Source organism: Durotheca rogersii, assembly GCF_024521655.1.
Source record: "Durotheca rogersii strain YMJ 92031201 chromosome Unknown GGS23scaffold_31, whole genome shotgun sequence".
Lineage (NCBI taxonomy): Eukaryota > Fungi > Ascomycota > Sordariomycetes > Xylariales > Xylariaceae > Durotheca > Durotheca rogersii.
The window spans coordinates 236273-254319 of NW_026251262.1; the positions used below are offsets into that span (position 1 = coordinate 236273).

Consider the following 18047-nt stretch of genomic DNA (forward strand, 5'->3'; position numbering starts at 1 on the left):
GCCGGACACCCCAGTGTCATTGCCAGTCTCATCCATAACCTGGCGAGGTACCCGCTCGCCGAGCAACTGGCTATCCCACAAACCATACGAAAATAGCGATATCAGCCCTTCCACATAAAACCCCATGGCCCCAGCTAAGAAGCGATGGGATTGAGATATGGACATGGATAGGTAGCATCCGAACGCCGAGGCGGTCTCCATACACGAAGAAGACCGGCGTCGTGCGTTACTGATGGAAATGTCGTCATTGCAATGCCACAAGGAGCTGCCTATCCCAAGGCAGGGGACAGGCAGGAGGAGGCACGAGATGCGAACGAGCTCTTGGTGTCCCGCACACATGTGGCACGTTCCAGGTAAACGGGTCTGTGACCCACAGCCACAGGCTTCAAGAGCCTGACGTACAACGGCGCTCAAAAGTGGGCTTTGATCTACGTCGAAGTCGGCCCCCGAAGGCCTACGCATCAACCCGGAGGTCGGCGGTACCTAAGAAGCTTCTCACACCTCACGATAGAAGGCATCGAGGTCTCGTATCGTGGGGGATTGGCTGTGCTGCCGGGCCGGCTGTTGGAAAAGCTCGTCCTGGCGCATACCTAGCTATAGAATTTAACCGCATGTTATCGACACTACCGTGCGACTGCCCAGACTCTAAGAGGTCCTTAACGCAGACCATATAAGAAGTAGAAAGGCCCGAGAAGCTTCACTGCGTGTTCGACGAGCGTTTCAACGCAACCGCAGCTCACCTCTCACCTCTCTTACCTCTCTCACCTCTCACCTAACGCGAGATCCACAGCCAGCCGCAGTACAATCCAGGCTGGTTTGGTTTGGTTTCCTAATCCGTCTTACGACGTCCTCGTGTCCTCTCTCCCGCACCTATGCGCAAGCTCGGGATCCGTCGGAACGCTAATGGGGCACAACGAGCAAGGGATGGCGGCGCATCGGAATATTTCAAGCCCCCGAGACCCAAAGCCATCGAAGGCACGGCGGAAATTCCTTAGGCAAAATAAATACATCGTCACCTTTCTACCAAGCAACAAGCCATCTAACGTGCATATGTCCACACCGATGCAATGGAGACAACGCAACGCAACACCGTTCGTCTATCTGGGGAAGCTGTCGGCTCCACGGTTTGGTTGCTTGGTTCGACCACCGTAGCTGAGTAGAGCTGATACTCACTACCACTAATCCTCGTGTTCTCTCGTCAGGGAGGAGGTAGCAACGCAAAAGTGCAAAATTGCCGTGCAAGGCCCTGCAAAGGTTGTGTTACATCGTTTACTACCACCTACCACGTGCATATGTAATCTAAGACGAGTCGTTGCAGCGCCAGCAATACAGTAATTCCGCTGGCTTCAACACATTGTATGCGTAACCAGAGACGAATGGCCTGCGGCCCAGGCCATTCATCTGCTAGTACGTAGTATGTGCTACCTGCCATGCCTTACAGCACACTGCCGCCGCCGCTTGGGAACAGCGGCGCTCCGATCCCCGGCCGGGTCGAGGCCGGTTATTGGCCCCATCGGACTTCCTTTATTATTTGGTAGCTTCATGGTTTCCTATAGCTACGCCGGTGTTAGGCCTATGCAGGTGGCCCCTCACACCTCTTCATCCATCGCCTCCCCTCTCCATCCAGGGGTTTTGGAGTACACCCACAGGCAGCCTCCTGGCCCATACCAAACGCGGTCGCCGCCGTATAGCTGGTCAGGAAGGCGTCACGTTCTCGGGCGTGTCCCAGGAAATGCAGGCAGGCATCGCTAACCAGGAACCCGTGGCAACGGTAACAAGCGAAAGGCCATCGTCGATGGGTAATCGCCAACTTGATAGGCCGGCCTCTGGGCAACAGTCTAACGGGAGTGTAACATGACCAGATGGTCAATTATTCATACGTGAGAAGAACCATCCATTCAAGGGCACTCCCTCCTAGTTGATTCTCAAGACCTATCATACAGTCCTAAAGGCCTGCCATGCAGTCCATGCTCCCTCAACCAGACTATACCGGAACCTAGTACGTATGGCACCTATATATGTACCCTAGCATATATAAGGAGTAAGGAGACCGGGGTTGGGGTCGGACTCAACGCCGAAAAGCTAGGAGCCTAGCTCCAACTTGCAACGAGAAAAAGATCCGTACAGATCGGCCAGCTCTGCCAGCCAATCCACATCCATGGCATCAAGGTAATTCCATACCACTCAGATCACCGGAAAACCTTGGAGCCGCTACTTCGAACCATGTACTTTGATGAGTCCCGTCACTTTAAACGCCCTGTCAACTAGTCGCTGATGGCACAGACAAGGCTGGCTCCTTATTGCACGTACGTAACATACCTTCATACTATGTACATGGTGGGCATATCGCTTAGCGACGCGTGCATTTCCTATGCCCCGTCGAATCCGCGTAGGATGTGCTCGTCAAGCCAGGTATCGTGTGGGCCGTATGTATTACATACATTCATGTCTACGCTGTGTTGGTCGTGCAACATAGCTATATCATATACGCAGAGTATGTATGTCGTTCCTAACATCCGGCCGCTATCAGCCACAAAACGCCGACGACAGGGTTGTCAGTCATCCCTACATATGTAGGTATATGTGTTGGTGGATGAGCCTCTCAGCGGAAAGCCGCACCCTACCAACTAGCAGTAGCCCTTCTTCTCCCTCCCTTTCCCCCCCACGCCGGTGACCCTTAATATTAGGACAAAGGCGGGTATCTGGAAGCTAAAGGCGAAAATTCCACATAGTTTCGTTCATTTCTTCATGTACCTGTAAAATCGCCTTGTCCCTACTATACTAGCCTACGAGCCAAGATCTCCTATGCCCTTGAATCAAGAAAACAGTCTAGATATATAACGTCAAGTCCGCATGGCCACCCAAGTGCTAGGGCCACCTTAGCTCAATGTCGACCATTCCTTTCCTCATGGTGGCATCCTAACGTGACCCGAGATTGGTTGAGAGACCAAACCAATTCAGGGGTCGAGACGCAAGCTGAAATGCAGCCAAGGCCCTAAAATAGGGTGCAAAGAGGAGACAAGACTGTCTTAGCTAGACGAACTGCACGTCACGTCGGGGATTGACACGTTAATGCGTGTATGAGTACTCTTCGGTGGTTTCTAAGCCACCAGTTCCTTCTAGACAGGGAGAAATAGGAATATTGTATCAACATCAGCTTACAACTCCACGATCCTATCAGCGAAAGGCCTCGAGTCGAGTCAGTGGCATCGTGGGAAGGGACGCCGGCTTACACACCTACATAGGATGCGACATAGTAATAAAAAACGTAGACGTGTAGGATGCGTAGATATCAAGCAACCCCAACTACTGCGTATTACTCCCTAAGCTCTATCTCCATCAAAGACAAGCCACCACCTACTTGTTGTGTCTAGACGTTATTTAATTCCCCTTGTCCCTACCCTCCGTTGCCATGCTGCTCACTTAAAACAGAGATCGGTTGCAAGCGGCAGAATAACACTTGTGTGGGACTCTCTCTTCGAACTCCTCAGCCTAGATACCTACATTAGCGCGCGGCACACCAGGTAGAAACCCGAGGGTCATAGCAACCGAGTCCCACACTTTGGAACATTACAACCTTCTACTATAGCTCTGTGAATACCTACCTACGTGGACGCCCAGTCCGGTTCGAAGTCACCCACAGAGGACTGCACCTACCGGCGTCCCTCTTGCACGACCGACTCGGCGTAACTGACCAGAGGTCGGAACGTCTTCCCAAAAACTTGCGATCCCCCCCCTGGCAGGATAACAACAATATTCTTAACGCCGACTTGTTCCGGCCATCATATGAACCCCTTCAGCTAGCTTTATATGGACCAGGATGCCGTTAGCTGTGCCGTTCGGCCGGATGATGTAGCGAGCAAACCCCCCGTCCCCTTCCCTTGTCGAGTATGTAGTAGCATGAAGAATGCTCCATCGACGGGTGGCGCTAATAAGAATTAGCCTGTCTGGACCGTCTCATCGCCTGGGTGGCTATCGAAGAAAAGGCAGAGTGCTGGAAGAGCAGACGCACCCGGCTTCTCGGGCTTGAACAGAAGAATCGTGACCCGCGATTTAGAACCCTGGAATCTCAAACCCTGTCTACGAGAAAAGGGTTTCGTTGCCACCATACAGGTATATCGCAGGTAAAACACTCCAACGCACCGCCAACCAGCATCTCGGTGAATGAAGCCGAACTTAGTGCCGGCCGGTGTTAGTATATCATTTACAATCTGCCCTCTCTCCCTCTCCCTCCCTCCACCTTCTTCTTCTTTCTCTCGGGCCACTCGGAACAATCAACCTCTGGCAAATGGTGTCCGCGCACGCATACTTCCCTCCTCCCGTTTCACTATCGTTCTAATCCCCTTTCCTCCCCATGGGACGACGAAGGAGAAGAAGAGTTGGGTATGGCGAATATAGATGACTACGGGCCTTTGGCTCCCGTCAGCGATACCCTATCGCCCTTAGCCGACAGCCATCGCAACGGGCTCGTTGCCGTTGTCGTCTGTGGCATGCTCTCGTTCGTTTCGACGACGACGCTGTTCCTGTATTTGACATACAAGCTGGTAACATGGCACCTGAACTACAGAAAGAATAGACAAAGCCAAGTTCAGCAACAACAAGCCCCGGCAAACGACCTGTCGCTAGGCTTGGCACAGAGAAACTTTGGCGCGACTAAGAAGGCCATCCCGCAGGATCAGAGAGATGCTGAGCAACAGCAAGTGGCAAGGAAGGGATCACCGAATCAGTTCCTAGTTCTCGTCTACAACCTATTCTTCGCCGACATGCACCAGGCCACGGCTTTCATGTTAAATTTGCCATGGGCCCAGAACAACGAGATTACCGTTGGCATCCCGACCTGCTGGGCCCAGGGTTGGTTCGTGTCGACCGGTGATTTAGCTGCGAGCTGCTTCATCTGCGCCATCGCTGTCCACACCTACTTCTCCGTTGTAAGGGGCCATAAGCCTCCCCAGTGGGCGCTGTATTTGGTTATAGTCGTTCTCTGGGTATTCGTCTATGTCATGGCCATCGCCGGTGTGGCCGCCACCAACAACGGCAGGGGAGTCGGTGGTTTCTACGTCCGCGCAGCGGCATGGTGAGTTTTGAACATTCCCTGCTCCTCTCCCCTTACCATATGCTTGCCATTCGAATACTTGCTAGTTATAGACGACGAGAATACGTTGACTAACGCGGGCACGGAAAGGTGTTGGATCAATGTGGAGTTTGAGAGCCTTCGCCTCTGGCTTCATTACTTCTGGATTTTTCTCTCGTTCCTGGTGACGAGTGTCCTGTACTCTCTCATATTCATCTCTCTCAGGCGGAACAAGGCCTTCTCACAACCCCCAACGCATGGCCATCCGTCGGAATCAACGCGGTCCGGTACCAATAATACCCCAACGCGATCCAACCCTTCAGGTCATCATCCTGCCTTCCTTATCTATCCGATAATCTACGTTCTCTGTACGGCGCCGCTGGCCTTAGGGCGTGTGGTGACCATGACCGGAACGAACGTAAGCGTCGAATACTTCTGCCTCGCCGGCGCTATGATAGCCTCTAACGGCTGGCTGGACGTTCTCCTGTTTTCGACTACCCGCCATACCATCATCTTTAACGCCTCGCTCGATATAGAAAATACCGGCCTCGAGACCTTCGCCTTCATGCGGACACCTCACTGGCGGCAGTACGGGAATATTGTCTGGGTGCAAGGCGGGGATCAGCCAGGCAACGGTGAGGGGGAACGCCAGCGGAGGCGGCGCCGGGGCGGCGTATGGGGGAAGATCGAAAAATGGGTGGGGTGGAACGGGAGAGCCGGCCGTTCTAAGAGCGGCGGCAGCGGCTGGGTCGGCGGCCAGGGCGGCGGGAGCCAGGAGTCTCTCAGGGGCATCACGGGAACGGCGGAGACAGGGATCCAGATGGATACGGTCACGACGGTTGTGGTGGAGATCGAGCAGGAGAACGCGAAGACAAGGTCGCGGGAGCCGTCGGCGCACTCGATCGACAGCACGGAGAAGGTGCCCGCCCACAGCGCGGGAAGCCTACGCCTATGAAGTGGGCATAGGTATGTCTGCGACAGTAGACTTATTACCTAGATTGACGTGTCATGAACGTCACGATGGAATTCGCGAGGGTGCCGAGGCCACCCGATCTTAGTACCACGCCCGAAGGTCACGTTGTATATATCTCGACGAAGTTCAATAGCGTCCCGGCATTTACTTAATCTAAACCTAACTAAGATAACGCTGCTACTCAATCACGTATTCGGCACAAGCATCCTAGGCATTCATACTTGACCTAGATAATCCTTGCTAACTGGATACTAAACTAGGTATGTGTCCCGAGACGGAAACAGGTTGTTGCGATCTGAGCCTGCAGCTTGATGGAAGAATTCAAGACGGCGCCCATCGTTAAGCGGCTACCAGGGAAAAGTTGCTAGGTTAGATACTATGCTAGAATGTATCCCGATTATACCAAATCTAGAGTACCTCTTAATGGGATGCAGGTACCTGCCCACCTACCTACGTAGATACCTCTAGCTAGCTGTAGCTATGAGTAGCTTCGCCGGATTCATCGTTGACGGGGTGACAGTACCGCTTCTCATACTCCTCTTAACACAGACGGCACCGTATGTAGGTAATATTACCTATGATTCAGGAGTCGAATCCTCCGAGGAGGGCCATACACGTGACGAGTGCTGCGGGAATTTATGAGATATTTAGCCGGGGGTTGACAGCTTACTAGAAGTTGGGCAGAGAGACGACTAAGCAGCAGGTTTTGAGTTATCTATGCAGGTACCTTGGGTGCACAGATATATTACCCGGGCACTACCTCTAGAGGTCCCTAAGGAGGTACCTCCTACCTAACCTAGGTACCTTAGGCAGCCACATTCGGTACTTGTAGGTACTTGACACGGAAGGCACCTCATATTGTACCTAAGGTAGACTACAGGTACATAATGTTTGGTGGAGGTTAGCATGAGCGAAGTCGCTAGCCTAATGAGTGTACCTGCAGACGTGTGTGTTCGGATAAAGGTCTAATAATAGGTAGGTACCCAGGTAGGCAGATGGGCAAGTACCTAAGCTAGGTTGGGTACCTCTACCTCCCTACCTACCTACCTACCTGTACCTCCTAGGCTTGATGCCTGGGGCATTACACCGTAGTGTTAGGTGCTCACCTTGACACCTACCTGCCTAGGTAGGTACCTAGGATAGCTCAGGCATGTACAATAGGGCGTCTTCCAGATTCGGTTTATCCGCAGCCTGGGAGGAATCCCTTCTCCCATGCGCCGCCCACGACCACCAAGGAATGGGAAGAGAGGGATGGAGAGACCCTAGTCAGGTTTCGCTTCTTTTTCCCCTTCACCCCAACGACTTATCTCACCACATCACCCTCACACCGCGCCGGAGAAGGCGTAGAGACGAGGAGAGAAGAGGGAAAAACAGGGAGAAGGGAGAAGCGAAGGCCCCGAAAAAGGGAAAGAGGGAAATCCTTCGGCGGATGGAAAACAGATCACCTGTCGAGTGACCGCCCTGCGCTGGCTTGGAGAGAGACTGTGTGTGGGTGAGCGTAACCCGCCTGTATTTTTTTTGTGTGCGTTATCCAATTTGCCCCTGCCGCTTCCATCGCTTTCGCCCTCTTCTCCCTGTTATTTTCACTGTCCGCTGGCGGGGTAGGGCATACCACTCTTCTCTCCTCCTTCTAACCAGCCACCAGCGTCGCCATCAGCGTTAGCATCAGCGTCACCACCACCATCATCACCACCATCGTCGCCATCGTCCTTCCTCCCGCCTCCCGCCTCATATATCCCGTGTACCATCTCTAATATCCCTGTGCCCCGTTGTCTCCGTCACCTACAAAATACCTAACGTTGGGGATTCGCCCTTCCCTTTCCGTTTAGTCTAGCGCTGCCTTTGGCGTCTTTTGGCCCTCTGTCTTGGAACACGAATCTTCGCTATTCCCGGTCCGTTCCGGTGCGTAGTCCGCCGGCTTGTGATTTGTATGCCGTCCCGCCGCGTGCAATCTCTTGCAAGTCGCCTCACTAATGCTGACATAGCTATTATACGTAGGGTGCCCCGACTCTCCCGGCGATTGTATCTGGCGGATCATATCTGGGCCTGCGCGACTCTCGTCGGACGACCCGGCTCTGGTTTTCTTGGGGGCAGAGGTGAGCAGCTGCGACTCAGGTGTCCAGCACAGTAAAACTCACCACTCTCTCTGTTTAGGTACCTACATATAGACGATCGACGCGACTGGACGCTCACCTACTACGACGACTCCCCTAGGCGAGGGTATCGACCCTACCAACCAACCAACCAACCAACCTACCAACCTGCCCGCCAACGCGGCCCCCTCGAGCTAGGCGGCTCGCCTCCGTCTCTTTCCCACCCCCCCCTTTGGTCTCCCGTCCTCCCTCGCCAATTCCCTCGTCTGACATCGTCTCACACCCCTTGCAACCCGGCCAAGCTTGGCCATAGTTGACCTGAACCCCCCCCATCGCTCGTATTGTTCTCTCGACTCGATTAACCTGCATTTTCTCTTTTTTCTTTCTCTCCATCCGGCTCGCCTCATGTGATCGATCGCCTTAATGTGATCGCTAATCGCCCATCTATTCTATCCGCATCAGCGCGTTGTCGTCTTCAATATGCTGCGACGGCCTCCGGGCGAGGGACGGCATATCGCTCAACAGCGCAAGGTCTTGCTCGCCTTGGCCGTCTTCCTTCTCCCCTGGCTTCAGCTTGTCGATGCTCGGCAGCGGCAGCCTTCCCCGGACCAAGCTCCTCCCATTCCCAATTATCTCAACGATAATGCCGACAGCAACGTTGCCGTCAACAAGCATCATGTCCACGATCGAGACATTCCCAATCCCCGATTCGAGTCTACCTTCGAGGCCAACCATGTCCTAGGCGACAACCGCGCCGCCGCTACGCACCCCAAGGCCCGCAGTGCCCACGGGACTCCCAGCGCCAGCCGCAAGAGCACGGTGGCTACCGCCGGAAGCGGCCGTTCCGCCGACAAGAAGAGATTCGCAAACATACTTGTTCCTAACGATGCGAGCGCCCTCGCAACTTTGGCTCCGGCTCAGTCCGTTCGAGCACCAAACTCTCTAAGACATCTGCCCAGCCTGCTTGCCGGTGCTGGGCTCTCCTCGCCGCAGACTGCGCGGAGTCTGGAGAGATGGGAAGTGGAAGACTACGTTCTTCTGGCGACCGTCGATGGACATCTTTACGCCGTCAACCGTGAATCCGGTGACGAGCGCTGGCATCTCCAAGTGGAGCAGCCTATCGTTGAGACGATTCACCACCGACTCAACAATTCCCTGGGCGACGACCAGGACGAACGCGACCGCCACCCCCTCGACGACTATGTCTGGGCCGTAGAGCCCACCCGCGACGGCGCCCTTTACGTCTGGTCCCCCTCCGGCTTCGGGAGCGGCTTGGTCAGTACCGGCCTTACCATGAAACAGCTGGTAGAGGATTTTGGCTCTTACGCCGTCCAGAGCCCGCCGGTGGTGTATACCGGACATAAAAAGACGACCATGATCAGCCTAGATGCCGCCACCGGCCGCGTTCTCAAATGGTTTGGCCAGTCCGGTTCCCAGGTCGACCAGAGCGCCACCTGCTATCCGCCGAATGGTCGGTTTGCCGACTCGGACAACGGGGAGTGTAGCAACACCGGCATCATCACCCTGGGCCGAACGGAGTACACGGTCACGATTCACCGGTCCGACGACGGAAGGGAGATTGCTACCCTTCGATACGCCGAATGGGGCCCGAATAATTTTGACAACGACCTCCACCAACAGTACCAGGCCACACAGGATAATCGGTATTTTACCAGCCAGCATGATGGCAAGGTGTATGCGCTCGCCCACCCCACCGGGGCCACTTCCTTCGCGCTCCAATTCTCCGTTCCTGTTGCTCGTGTCTTTGACGTCGCGAGACCCGAGGACGTCCCGCCCGGAACCAACCCGGAGCTTGTTTTACTCCCTCAACCTACTCCCCCGATTAGAGACGAGGACTCGGCGCGCGCCAGGAGCCATAGCGTGTTCCTTAATCAGACCGAATCTGGGAGCTGGTATGCGATGTCCGGCTGGTCGTACCCCCTTATCGTCGACGCTCCCGCAGCGCGAGTCAGCCGGGGAAATCCCTGGGATATGTTGGACGCTGCCGCGGCGGACCAGTCCCTTGTCGGTACGCACGTTCTCGGGAACGCCAGAAGCGTGCCGCAGTGGCCGCAGAACTTACCGCCCAGTCTACCCTCACGCCCCTCTCCACCGGACGTTAGCACCGATGATGCCGATCCTACCGCGTCGAGCCCGTTCCCTGATACAGTTTCTGAGCCGCCGAGCCTTGCCCACAAGGTCAGCGCCATCCCTCAGTATGCTGCTGACAAGACCCTCGATTTCCTGATGAATCCCATCTTATTTCCCGTTCTTATATACCTTCTGTTTCGCTACTACAAGGATCTGGTTCGGTGGACCAAACGACAGATTGGGCCAAAGGAGTACCCCGAAACCTTGACATTTGTGCCCTCAACGGCCCCTGGTATCAACCCACCTCCAGATGTAGTCAACGAGGAAGCCCGGCCGCTCGACCGCGATCCAGTGGTAAAGCAGTCTGAACCGACGGCACCTATCGAAGCTGGAAGGCCCGAAAAGGATGTAACTGCCACCATTCCCTCCCCAGATCCCGAAGGGGCAGATGTGGATGGCGAGCGCGAACAGCAACAGACCGAGGGGGAGTCCCCCGAAAAGAAGAAGAAAATGCATCGTGGTCGGAGAGGGGGGGTCAAGCATCGGAAGGGAGCGAAGAAGCCACGAGATGCGTCCGAGAATACCGGTGACCGTGACTCGCCGGACGCTGGGGAGGGAATCCCGGGCCTTCAGAACGTCGGTATGCCGCCGAAGCTCGAACCGAATGTCATGACGATGAATAACGATCCCGAGGATGTGAGCGGACCCATCGTGAGGATCGGCGGCATTGAGGTCAACCAGGACGAGCAGCTTGGCATGGGCAGCAATGGCACTATCGTCTTCGCAGGGAAATTTCACGGCCGAGATGTCGCTGTCAAGCGAATGCTCACTCAATTCTGGGATATCGCCACCCAGGAGACTCAACTACTGCTGGAGAGCGATCACCATCCAAATGGTATTCGCTTCACCTCTCCCATTATAATGATCAACGCCTCACCAGCTAACTTTGCTAACCCGGGCATTTAGTGATACGATATTTTGCAATGTCGAAGAATGATAGCTTCTTGTACATCGCTCTAGAGCTCTGCCAGGCTTCTCTTTCCGACATCATCGAGAAGCCTGCCTTGTATCGGGACTTGGCTCACGCGGGCGAGGTAGATCTACCGCGAGTTCTGTTGCAGATCGCCCACGGTCTAGGGTTCCTCCACGACCTCCGCATAGTCCACCGCGACCTCAAGCCGCAAAACATCCTCGTGACCATGGGGAGGGACGGAAAGCCACGACTTCTCGTATCCGACTTCGGACTGTGTAAGAAGCTCGAGGGTGGGCAGTCGTCCTTCGGGGCTACCACCGCCCACGCCGCCGGCACATCGGGGTGGCGAGCGCCGGAACTTCTCTTGGACGACGATGCACGCGAATCCTCGACAATGTCTATGACTAGTACGCATAGCGACTCGAGCCAACTAGTAAGCGCCGATGTTATGCCTAATCGCCGCGCCACCCGTGCTATTGATATCTTCAGTCTCGGTCTCGTCTTCTTCTATGTGCTCACCAAGGGACTGCACCCGTTTGACTGCGGCGACCGCTACATGCGCGAAGTCAACATCCGGAAAGGCCAGTTTAACCTCAAGCCACTCGACATGCTGGGTGATGTCTCTCACGAGGCCAAGGCTCTCATCGAGACGATGCTCCGGTCCGACCCTCGGGCACGGCCGTCTGCCAAAGACGTCATGTCCCACCCCTTTTTCTGGTCCCCCAAGGAACGGCTTGCTTTCCTCTGCGACGTATCGGACCATTTTGAGCTAGAACCTCGCGACCCACCGTCCAAGAGTCTAATGGAACTAGAGGCCTACGCGCCTCAGGTGTGCCGCGGCGACTTCCTCAAGGCCCTGCCGAAAGAATTTGTCGACAGCTTAGGCAAACAGCGTAAATACACGGGGTCGAAACTGCTCGACTTGTTACGGGCGCTGAGGAACAAGCGGTTCCATTACGGAGACATGAGCGAGCCTCTAAAAAAGCTAGTAGGATCGTTGCCGGACGGATATCTGGGTTTCTGGACTAGGCGATTTCCTAATCTGCTGATTGTGTGCTGCGAGGTCGTCTACAAGCTGAACCTCGAGGAGCTACACACGTTTAAAGAGTATTTCAAGCCGAGGACGCCTCTGTAGGCCGATTCTGATCCTTCCAATCTCGATTCGCTTTCTCTCTTTTCAATATACAGCGTATCAAACCATACTCAAGGTAAAATTCCACCATTTTCACAACCAAGCAGGCTTGCAATGTTATGAATATATGACTTCTTACTGCTCTCGGTATTATATATGCGGGCGGACATGGCATATAACCCACGCCTACACGGTACTACCGGAACACGCATGTATTATATCAATCACAAGCATAAATTAATTTGTGGTGTGGTATCAATCCAGGCGACTGCCTTGTAGCTTAGCCGTGGCCATGCTCATCTGGTCGGTGACAGGGGCGACAGGGGTTGAACGCGTCGAAACGCGTCTTCGCTTCTATGGCCAGACAGGTACCGGTAGATTACCTAACCTGCCTACCTCCTACATACTGGCATATAACATACGGAATGCCCCCAGACTTATCCTAACGTACGTGCCTGGATTTATTACCCGTCTTAGTATACCCTGAATCCGCGATAAGAAAATACGACCTATCCTACTTAGAACACTGTCTAGAATATCTATGTAAGAACTATGTACACATGAGTTTGTTCACGATCTACCACCCTTCAGCCACACACAGTGCCAAAATGCCTACCTTCTGCCTCGAGACTCTCTGCATCAACGTATGTACATGCGTTTGCGTACCCCTCCCCCTAACCCCCCTCCTCCTCCCGCATGCTATGCTCCAGCCGCCCCCGTCCTCTCAATCTCCTTGTTTATCTGTGCTTCAGCAGCCATGTACGGAACCAATCTGCTCCCGGTCATGAAAATCGATTTGTCCCTTCGGAGAGCTGGTTGCTGGCAAGGGGACGTAGAGGACGCGGGTCGGGTCGACTGCTTCCCGCGTCACCGAGCTCTCTTTGCTGTTATTTACGGTTGAACTCCTTGCGCACCGCCCAGCTTGTTCGGACAACCGACCTGACCTTGTTGCCAGGAGAACAGGCGCCATCTCCAAGGCAGTCGACAGTTTTCCTCAGTTTCAGCATTTGTCTCCTTTCAATGCTCATCTCGTTCTCTGTCTCTCGTTCTTTTCTCTTTTTATACCTTTCTCCTAACCCTGATTCAACTCACCCCTCTACTCCCTCAAACATTCAATCCAGCCATCAACAAGACATCCAAGTTGGCACCACCACCTACCCTTTTCTCTCTCCCCATTTTACAATCTGTGATTTCCCCATTTCGAGGAATCGGGTCGTGGCAACCAGAGTTGGATCTCTCGAGTTATTACCCCGAGCTACGCCCCCTCCCCTTCCCCCTCTCCCTCCGTCTTTCTCTTCTTCATGACATGCACTTTTTGACTCCGCAAGCTCGCTGAGGAAACCAGATCCATGCTATAGCCGGACAACGCTCAACGCATGCGCGCTATTTGACCTTAAAGAAGGAACACAACAGCTAGCAAGAGGGATTTCCCGAGGATTCTACGCAGCAACGGCGGGCTTAGTGAACGTAACCAAAGTCGCCCAAGTCAGTTGCCATCAATACAGCGGCGTTTCCGAACTAGACAGAGGTAATGAGATGTCATGTTCCAATCTGATAGTTTTGCCAGCTTGCTAATGGCCTGTCCGAAAGACGTGCAACCGGATTCAACGCATCCTTGCAATCCCGTCTCCCCATAAGCGAGGGATGAGAAACCCCCCCTAACGCCCTCTTCTAAGTCTGAACTCGGCGTAAAAGACCCGGCTAGGGCTCTCTCCAGGGCTGCCCTTCCGATTACAACGAGGAGGGGGGGATACGGATTCGAGGTCCCCCCTCGAGCAAAGCGGGCTTATCAAATGTCACTTGCGCCAGACTCCTCATCGAAGTCTACCGTGCCTCAGATGGCCAATGGACCTCATAATATAACAGCACCGTCGGCGATAGAGGCGGCCGCTGGGAACGTGTTGCGTTCAGATCAGCACATTGGTGATCCCAACACCTCTTACACGTCTATCAAGGAGCCGGCTGTCCAGTCCTCAATTCACGAGATCGCATCAACGCCAATTACATCGCAGGCTAACATCGCGTCGTCAACTCCTAAATTCCCTCCTAGGATGGCCAGTATCCTGGAAAGGTCTTATTCACGACTTCAAGGCCCGCCGGGTGTCCCCCCTCACGCTTGGATCGCCATCAGAGACCATCGTAATGAAGCCAAGCGTGTTAAAGCTCGGCACACCTCAGGTATCCCAGAAGGCGCAACCATCATCTCGCTCGACGATGACTCTTCTGATGATGAGATAGCCGCACCGCTCATATCGTCCTCCTATCGTCGCTCGCTGTCTTCTGGCGGCCCTGTTTCGTCTCGGCGCGCCCCATCGGGACTTCCAGCGAATGCCAAGGTCATATCACTAGTGGGATCGTCGTCATCGGCATCGTCTGAGTTCGTTGGGGGAGAAGAGTCTGCTAACGCCCTCACACCTTCACGTTCATTTGCTGGAAATGCAGAGAAGAATTCTCACACAAGCAATACCTATTCAGATATCACGGGCAAGACATCATCAAGTACAAGGCACGAGAATTTGGCCAGAATCGGTTTAATCGAGAAAGGTTAGGCTCCACGCCTAACCAAGCTGTACTCCTGCTAACATGATAGGGATAGAGCGGCCTATTCCCGAGTCGTTCTTTAGGGAACCTGAACCGTCTGACGACGAGTATCCATCCCCTCTCGGGGCCACTAGCGAGCAGTCTCACGATGATTCAGACGACTACGTGCTTTCACATCAAACACTCCGGGCGGTAACCCCGTTGCATCGCACAGGAGACGTGTTGTCGTCGTCACAGCTGAGTTCTTCTCGGGGACCTCGCAGCGGATCTTACCCAAAGCCTGGAGGGGGGTTCACGCCGATCAACAATCTGTCTCCCAAGATACGTGGGCAGCAATCGGCGCCCGAGCAAGTACAAACCAGGAGATTCGGCCGGGGTTACTCGAAGCGCGTCCGTGACGCTTTTTCTGATGCTTCCGCCTCTTCCGCATCCGAGGTTGAAAAAGACACATGGGCACCGAAACCGGGGATGCTGCCGCCAGGCCCTAGGCCTGCCTCAAGTCGTCAAGGTAGTTTCGAGAACACAGTTGTGTCCCCGCCATTAACCACCCAGAGGCAGCCGTCGTGGGAGCCACTTGCGTGGATTCAAAAATACGAGACGCTATTCCAAGGCGATAGGGCCGGAAGGCTGTGGTTCGCGAATGGGCCATTCAAAGGCTATATATGGAGCGGGCCTGGAGAAGGGAGCTATATGTTCGGCTGCAGGGCACCGGACGAAAGAACACTGCTCAAGGCAGAGAGGGTTGCCATCGCCAGAGAGGTGACTAGAACGGATGATCTATTGGGTATGCCGTCGAGTCATGATTATCAGAAGGCCCATGGCTTCAAGCGAGATGATACCAAGAATGAAAGAGATGAAAGCCTGCTGCGAACGAGGGAATATCATAATAGTGGAAAGTGTACGAGAGGATCCGTGCCCGGTGCCTGCCAAAACGACGAGACAGCTCTTAAGAGGAATATATTTCCCGTCCAGGGCTCCCGAGAGCAAAACATTTACGAGGCAGCTCCGGTACTAAGTACGTCTTCGGTGACAACGTTGCGAGAACAACAAGACCCCATTAAGACCAGCTCTCGAATTGCCACCGCCGGCCAAGACGAACTCGATAGCCAAGTCCGAGAAGGATCATCCACCAAGTTGAGGCCAACAAAAACCCCGACACGAACGCTCTCGTCGCCGTCAGAATCCGAGACGGCCTCTACTCTCATCACGCAACAGTTGATGGATTGCTGCCCGCCGCCCTCGAACCAGGAACTAGCAGAACTTATGAGCTCGAGTCCCACAAACTGGTGTGCCGGCGCCTCATCGCCTCTCCCGGAACACGGACAAGATGACAGTGGTTTCAGCAGCAGCAGCGAGTCAAGCTCCGGAATCCCCGCCCGGGTCGTTGATAGTACGCCAATTCCACGTGCAGAGAAGACGAGGACCACACCTTTAGTATGTGACCACCCCGACGCGGTGTTTGTATTGAACGGAATCGCCGAGCGACGAAATACGCTGCCCATCACATACCGCTCGCCCTCAGTCCCCAAATCGAGCTCGAGCCATCGGCATAATAGTAAAACACCCGTAGGCGCTAAGCTCAAATCCAGCCGAAGTAGCGAGACGCCGACGAAGCCACCACGGAAGCCCACCAATACAAGCAAGACGACGCCAAAGCCCAACGCAGTCGAGGAGGGATGTCCCGCAGAGGCCAATACCGCCGTCGAGCTGCCAAGTCTGGAGACCGAGAAGCAGACGCCGCCCAAGGCAGTTTCTCCAGGCCCGGAAGCGGACCACCTCTCCCCAAAGAGCTTCCAGAAAATCAACCAAGACACTAATATGCAAGAAAACGACAATTTCCCTCGCGATTCAGATGTAGCGACTCTCAGCTATGTCTTGGGGAAATGGCCTAAATCGCCAGAGAGCATTACACAGATCGACCCGCTGCCCACGCTCCCTCGCCATACCAACGGCCGGCTTACTCAAGAACCGTCTACGCCGTCTCCTCCCCACAACGCATCTGCTCTGCAGGCAGGAAGCGCGCGGGAGCGTACTCCCAGCCTTGATTCCGGGGCGTCCGCCACCAGCCCTCCGCCGGTCGCAGGAACAGAACAAGCTCCCGCCACCTCGGAGCTAATAACAATATCGCACGACCCTCGGGGGCGGGCCGACGACGCCGGATCGGCGCCGCCGGCGCGCAAGAAGCGAAGGGGCACGAAGAAGTCCCGAGCCCCGCAGCAGGGCCGCGGCGTCTCCGGGGGGGGGGGCGGCGCCTGCAAGTACGCGCCGTCCACGACGCCCATCCCGCCGCCCGCGATCCCGCTCCTGCGTCGGCGCTCCGAGCCGGCGACGAAAACGCTCACGGCGACGCCCCCGGCGGCCGGGCCGGACCCGCTGCAGCAGCAGCAGCAGCAAGGCCGCTGTCCGGGCCAGACGCCCGCTCTCCCGGGCGCCAGGAAGAGGAAAAACGACGGCGAGCTAGTTGTTAGCGGCGAAGGCGGCGGCGGCAGCCCGCGCAAGAGGAAGAAGAGGAACAGGAAGAAGAACAAGAACAAGAGGCAGAAGCAGAAGGAGAAGGGGGGGATCCAGTAGGGGGGGGCGGGGGGCGGGTTAGGTACTGCCGCGATTACTACCGTCGTTACCGGCGGCGGAAACGGAGATAGCGAGGATGAGATCAGGGATAAAAACGCCGTCTACGTCAGTATATACTCGTCTTGAGGCCGAGTGGCAACGGCAATTGGCCATGTGTATACGAAAGGGGAGAAGAGGGAGGTTAGAGAGGGACAGATGACTCGCGTAGGGGTCCGTCCGCTGCGCAGCCAGTATACGACCCCCACAGACGTAGGTAGGTAGGTAGCCCTATAGCGGCGTATCCTCGCATCCTACGTTAGGTAGGAGGTATGTAGGTAGGTAGTCCTTCCCCCCCCCCCGTCGACGATAACGATAACGCATTCGCGGAATCCCACCCGGTTGGGGGTCTTTGGCATCGCGCGTGTGCATCAGGGGTATAGTCAAGGCTGGCCCCGCGCGGCGACGGCGGCGGCGTTAAGAGGCTGCTGCATATTACCTACACGCGCGCGCGCGTGCGTGTGCTTACTGCCAGCAACGCCCATCTGGGTATCGCTCAGCGAGCAGATATGGCTCGCTCGTTAAAGCCGCGAACAAATGCCCGCCGTATATACGCTTGCCGCTTC

The 18047-nt window shown here is 55.1% G+C and overlaps 4 protein-coding genes across 4 annotated transcripts; all 4 read left to right on the forward strand.

Moving 5' to 3' along the window:
* The first annotated feature begins 4257 nt into the window (after positions 1-4257).
* GGS23DRAFT_314164 (G protein-coupled glucose receptor regulating Gpa2-domain-containing protein) lies at positions 4258-6267 on the forward strand. Its single transcript, XM_051512819.1, has 2 exons — positions 4258-5074; positions 5183-6267. The coding sequence occupies exons 1-2, from the start codon at positions 4386-4388 to the stop codon at positions 6024-6026; spliced, it is 1533 nt and encodes a 510-aa protein (XP_051368292.1). The 5' UTR covers positions 4258-4385; the 3' UTR covers positions 6027-6267.
* A 1811-nt stretch (positions 6268-8078) lies between these two features.
* Positions 8079-12481, forward strand: GGS23DRAFT_314215 (uncharacterized protein). Its single transcript, XM_051512821.1, has 3 exons — positions 8079-8140; positions 8199-11123; positions 11195-12481. The coding sequence occupies exons 2-3, from the start codon at positions 8618-8620 to the stop codon at positions 12334-12336; spliced, it is 3648 nt and encodes a 1215-aa protein (XP_051368293.1). The 5' UTR covers positions 8079-8140; positions 8199-8617; the 3' UTR covers positions 12337-12481.
* A 444-nt stretch (positions 12482-12925) lies between these two features.
* On the forward strand, positions 12926-13929 carry GGS23DRAFT_314254 (uncharacterized protein). The gene is made up of 3 exons (XM_051512822.1): positions 12926-13229; positions 13297-13861; positions 13924-13929. The coding sequence occupies exons 1-2, from the start codon at positions 13030-13032 to the stop codon at positions 13667-13669; spliced, it is 573 nt and encodes a 190-aa protein (XP_051368294.1). The 5' UTR covers positions 12926-13029; the 3' UTR covers positions 13670-13861; positions 13924-13929.
* Positions 13794-17732, forward strand: GGS23DRAFT_314175 (uncharacterized protein). The gene is made up of 3 exons (XM_051512820.1): positions 13794-13861; positions 13924-14877; positions 14930-17732. The coding sequence occupies exons 2-3, from the start codon at positions 14127-14129 to the stop codon at positions 17443-17445; spliced, it is 3267 nt and encodes a 1088-aa protein (XP_051368295.1). The 5' UTR covers positions 13794-13861; positions 13924-14126; the 3' UTR covers positions 17446-17732.
* Positions 17733-18047: the final 315 nt, after the last annotated feature.

Bases quoted from the DNA above. Each gene is read 5' to 3' on its own strand.
- GGS23DRAFT_314164 (XM_051512819.1), top strand. From the start codon at position 4,386: ATGGCGAATATAGATGACTACGGGCCTTTGGCTCCCGTCAGCGATACC. The intron at 5,075-5,182 runs GTGAGTTTTGAA...GGGCACGGAAAG, and splicing joins TACGTCCGCGCAGCGGCATG to GTGTTGGATCAATGTGGAGT.
- GGS23DRAFT_314215 (XM_051512821.1), top strand. From the start codon at position 8,618: ATGCTGCGACGGCCTCCGGGCGAGGGACGGCATATCGCTCAACAGCGC. The intron at 11,124-11,194 runs GTATTCGCTTCA...CCGGGCATTTAG, and splicing joins GAGCGATCACCATCCAAATG to TGATACGATATTTTGCAATG.
- GGS23DRAFT_314254 (XM_051512822.1), top strand. From the start codon at position 13,030: ATGCTATGCTCCAGCCGCCCCCGTCCTCTCAATCTCCTTGTTTATCTG. The intron at 13,230-13,296 runs GTTGAACTCCTT...CCAGGAGAACAG, and splicing joins TCTCTTTGCTGTTATTTACG to GCGCCATCTCCAAGGCAGTC.
- GGS23DRAFT_314175 (XM_051512820.1), top strand. From the start codon at position 14,127: ATGTCACTTGCGCCAGACTCCTCATCGAAGTCTACCGTGCCTCAGATG. The intron at 14,878-14,929 runs GTTAGGCTCCAC...TGATAGGGATAG, and splicing joins AATCGGTTTAATCGAGAAAG to AGCGGCCTATTCCCGAGTCG.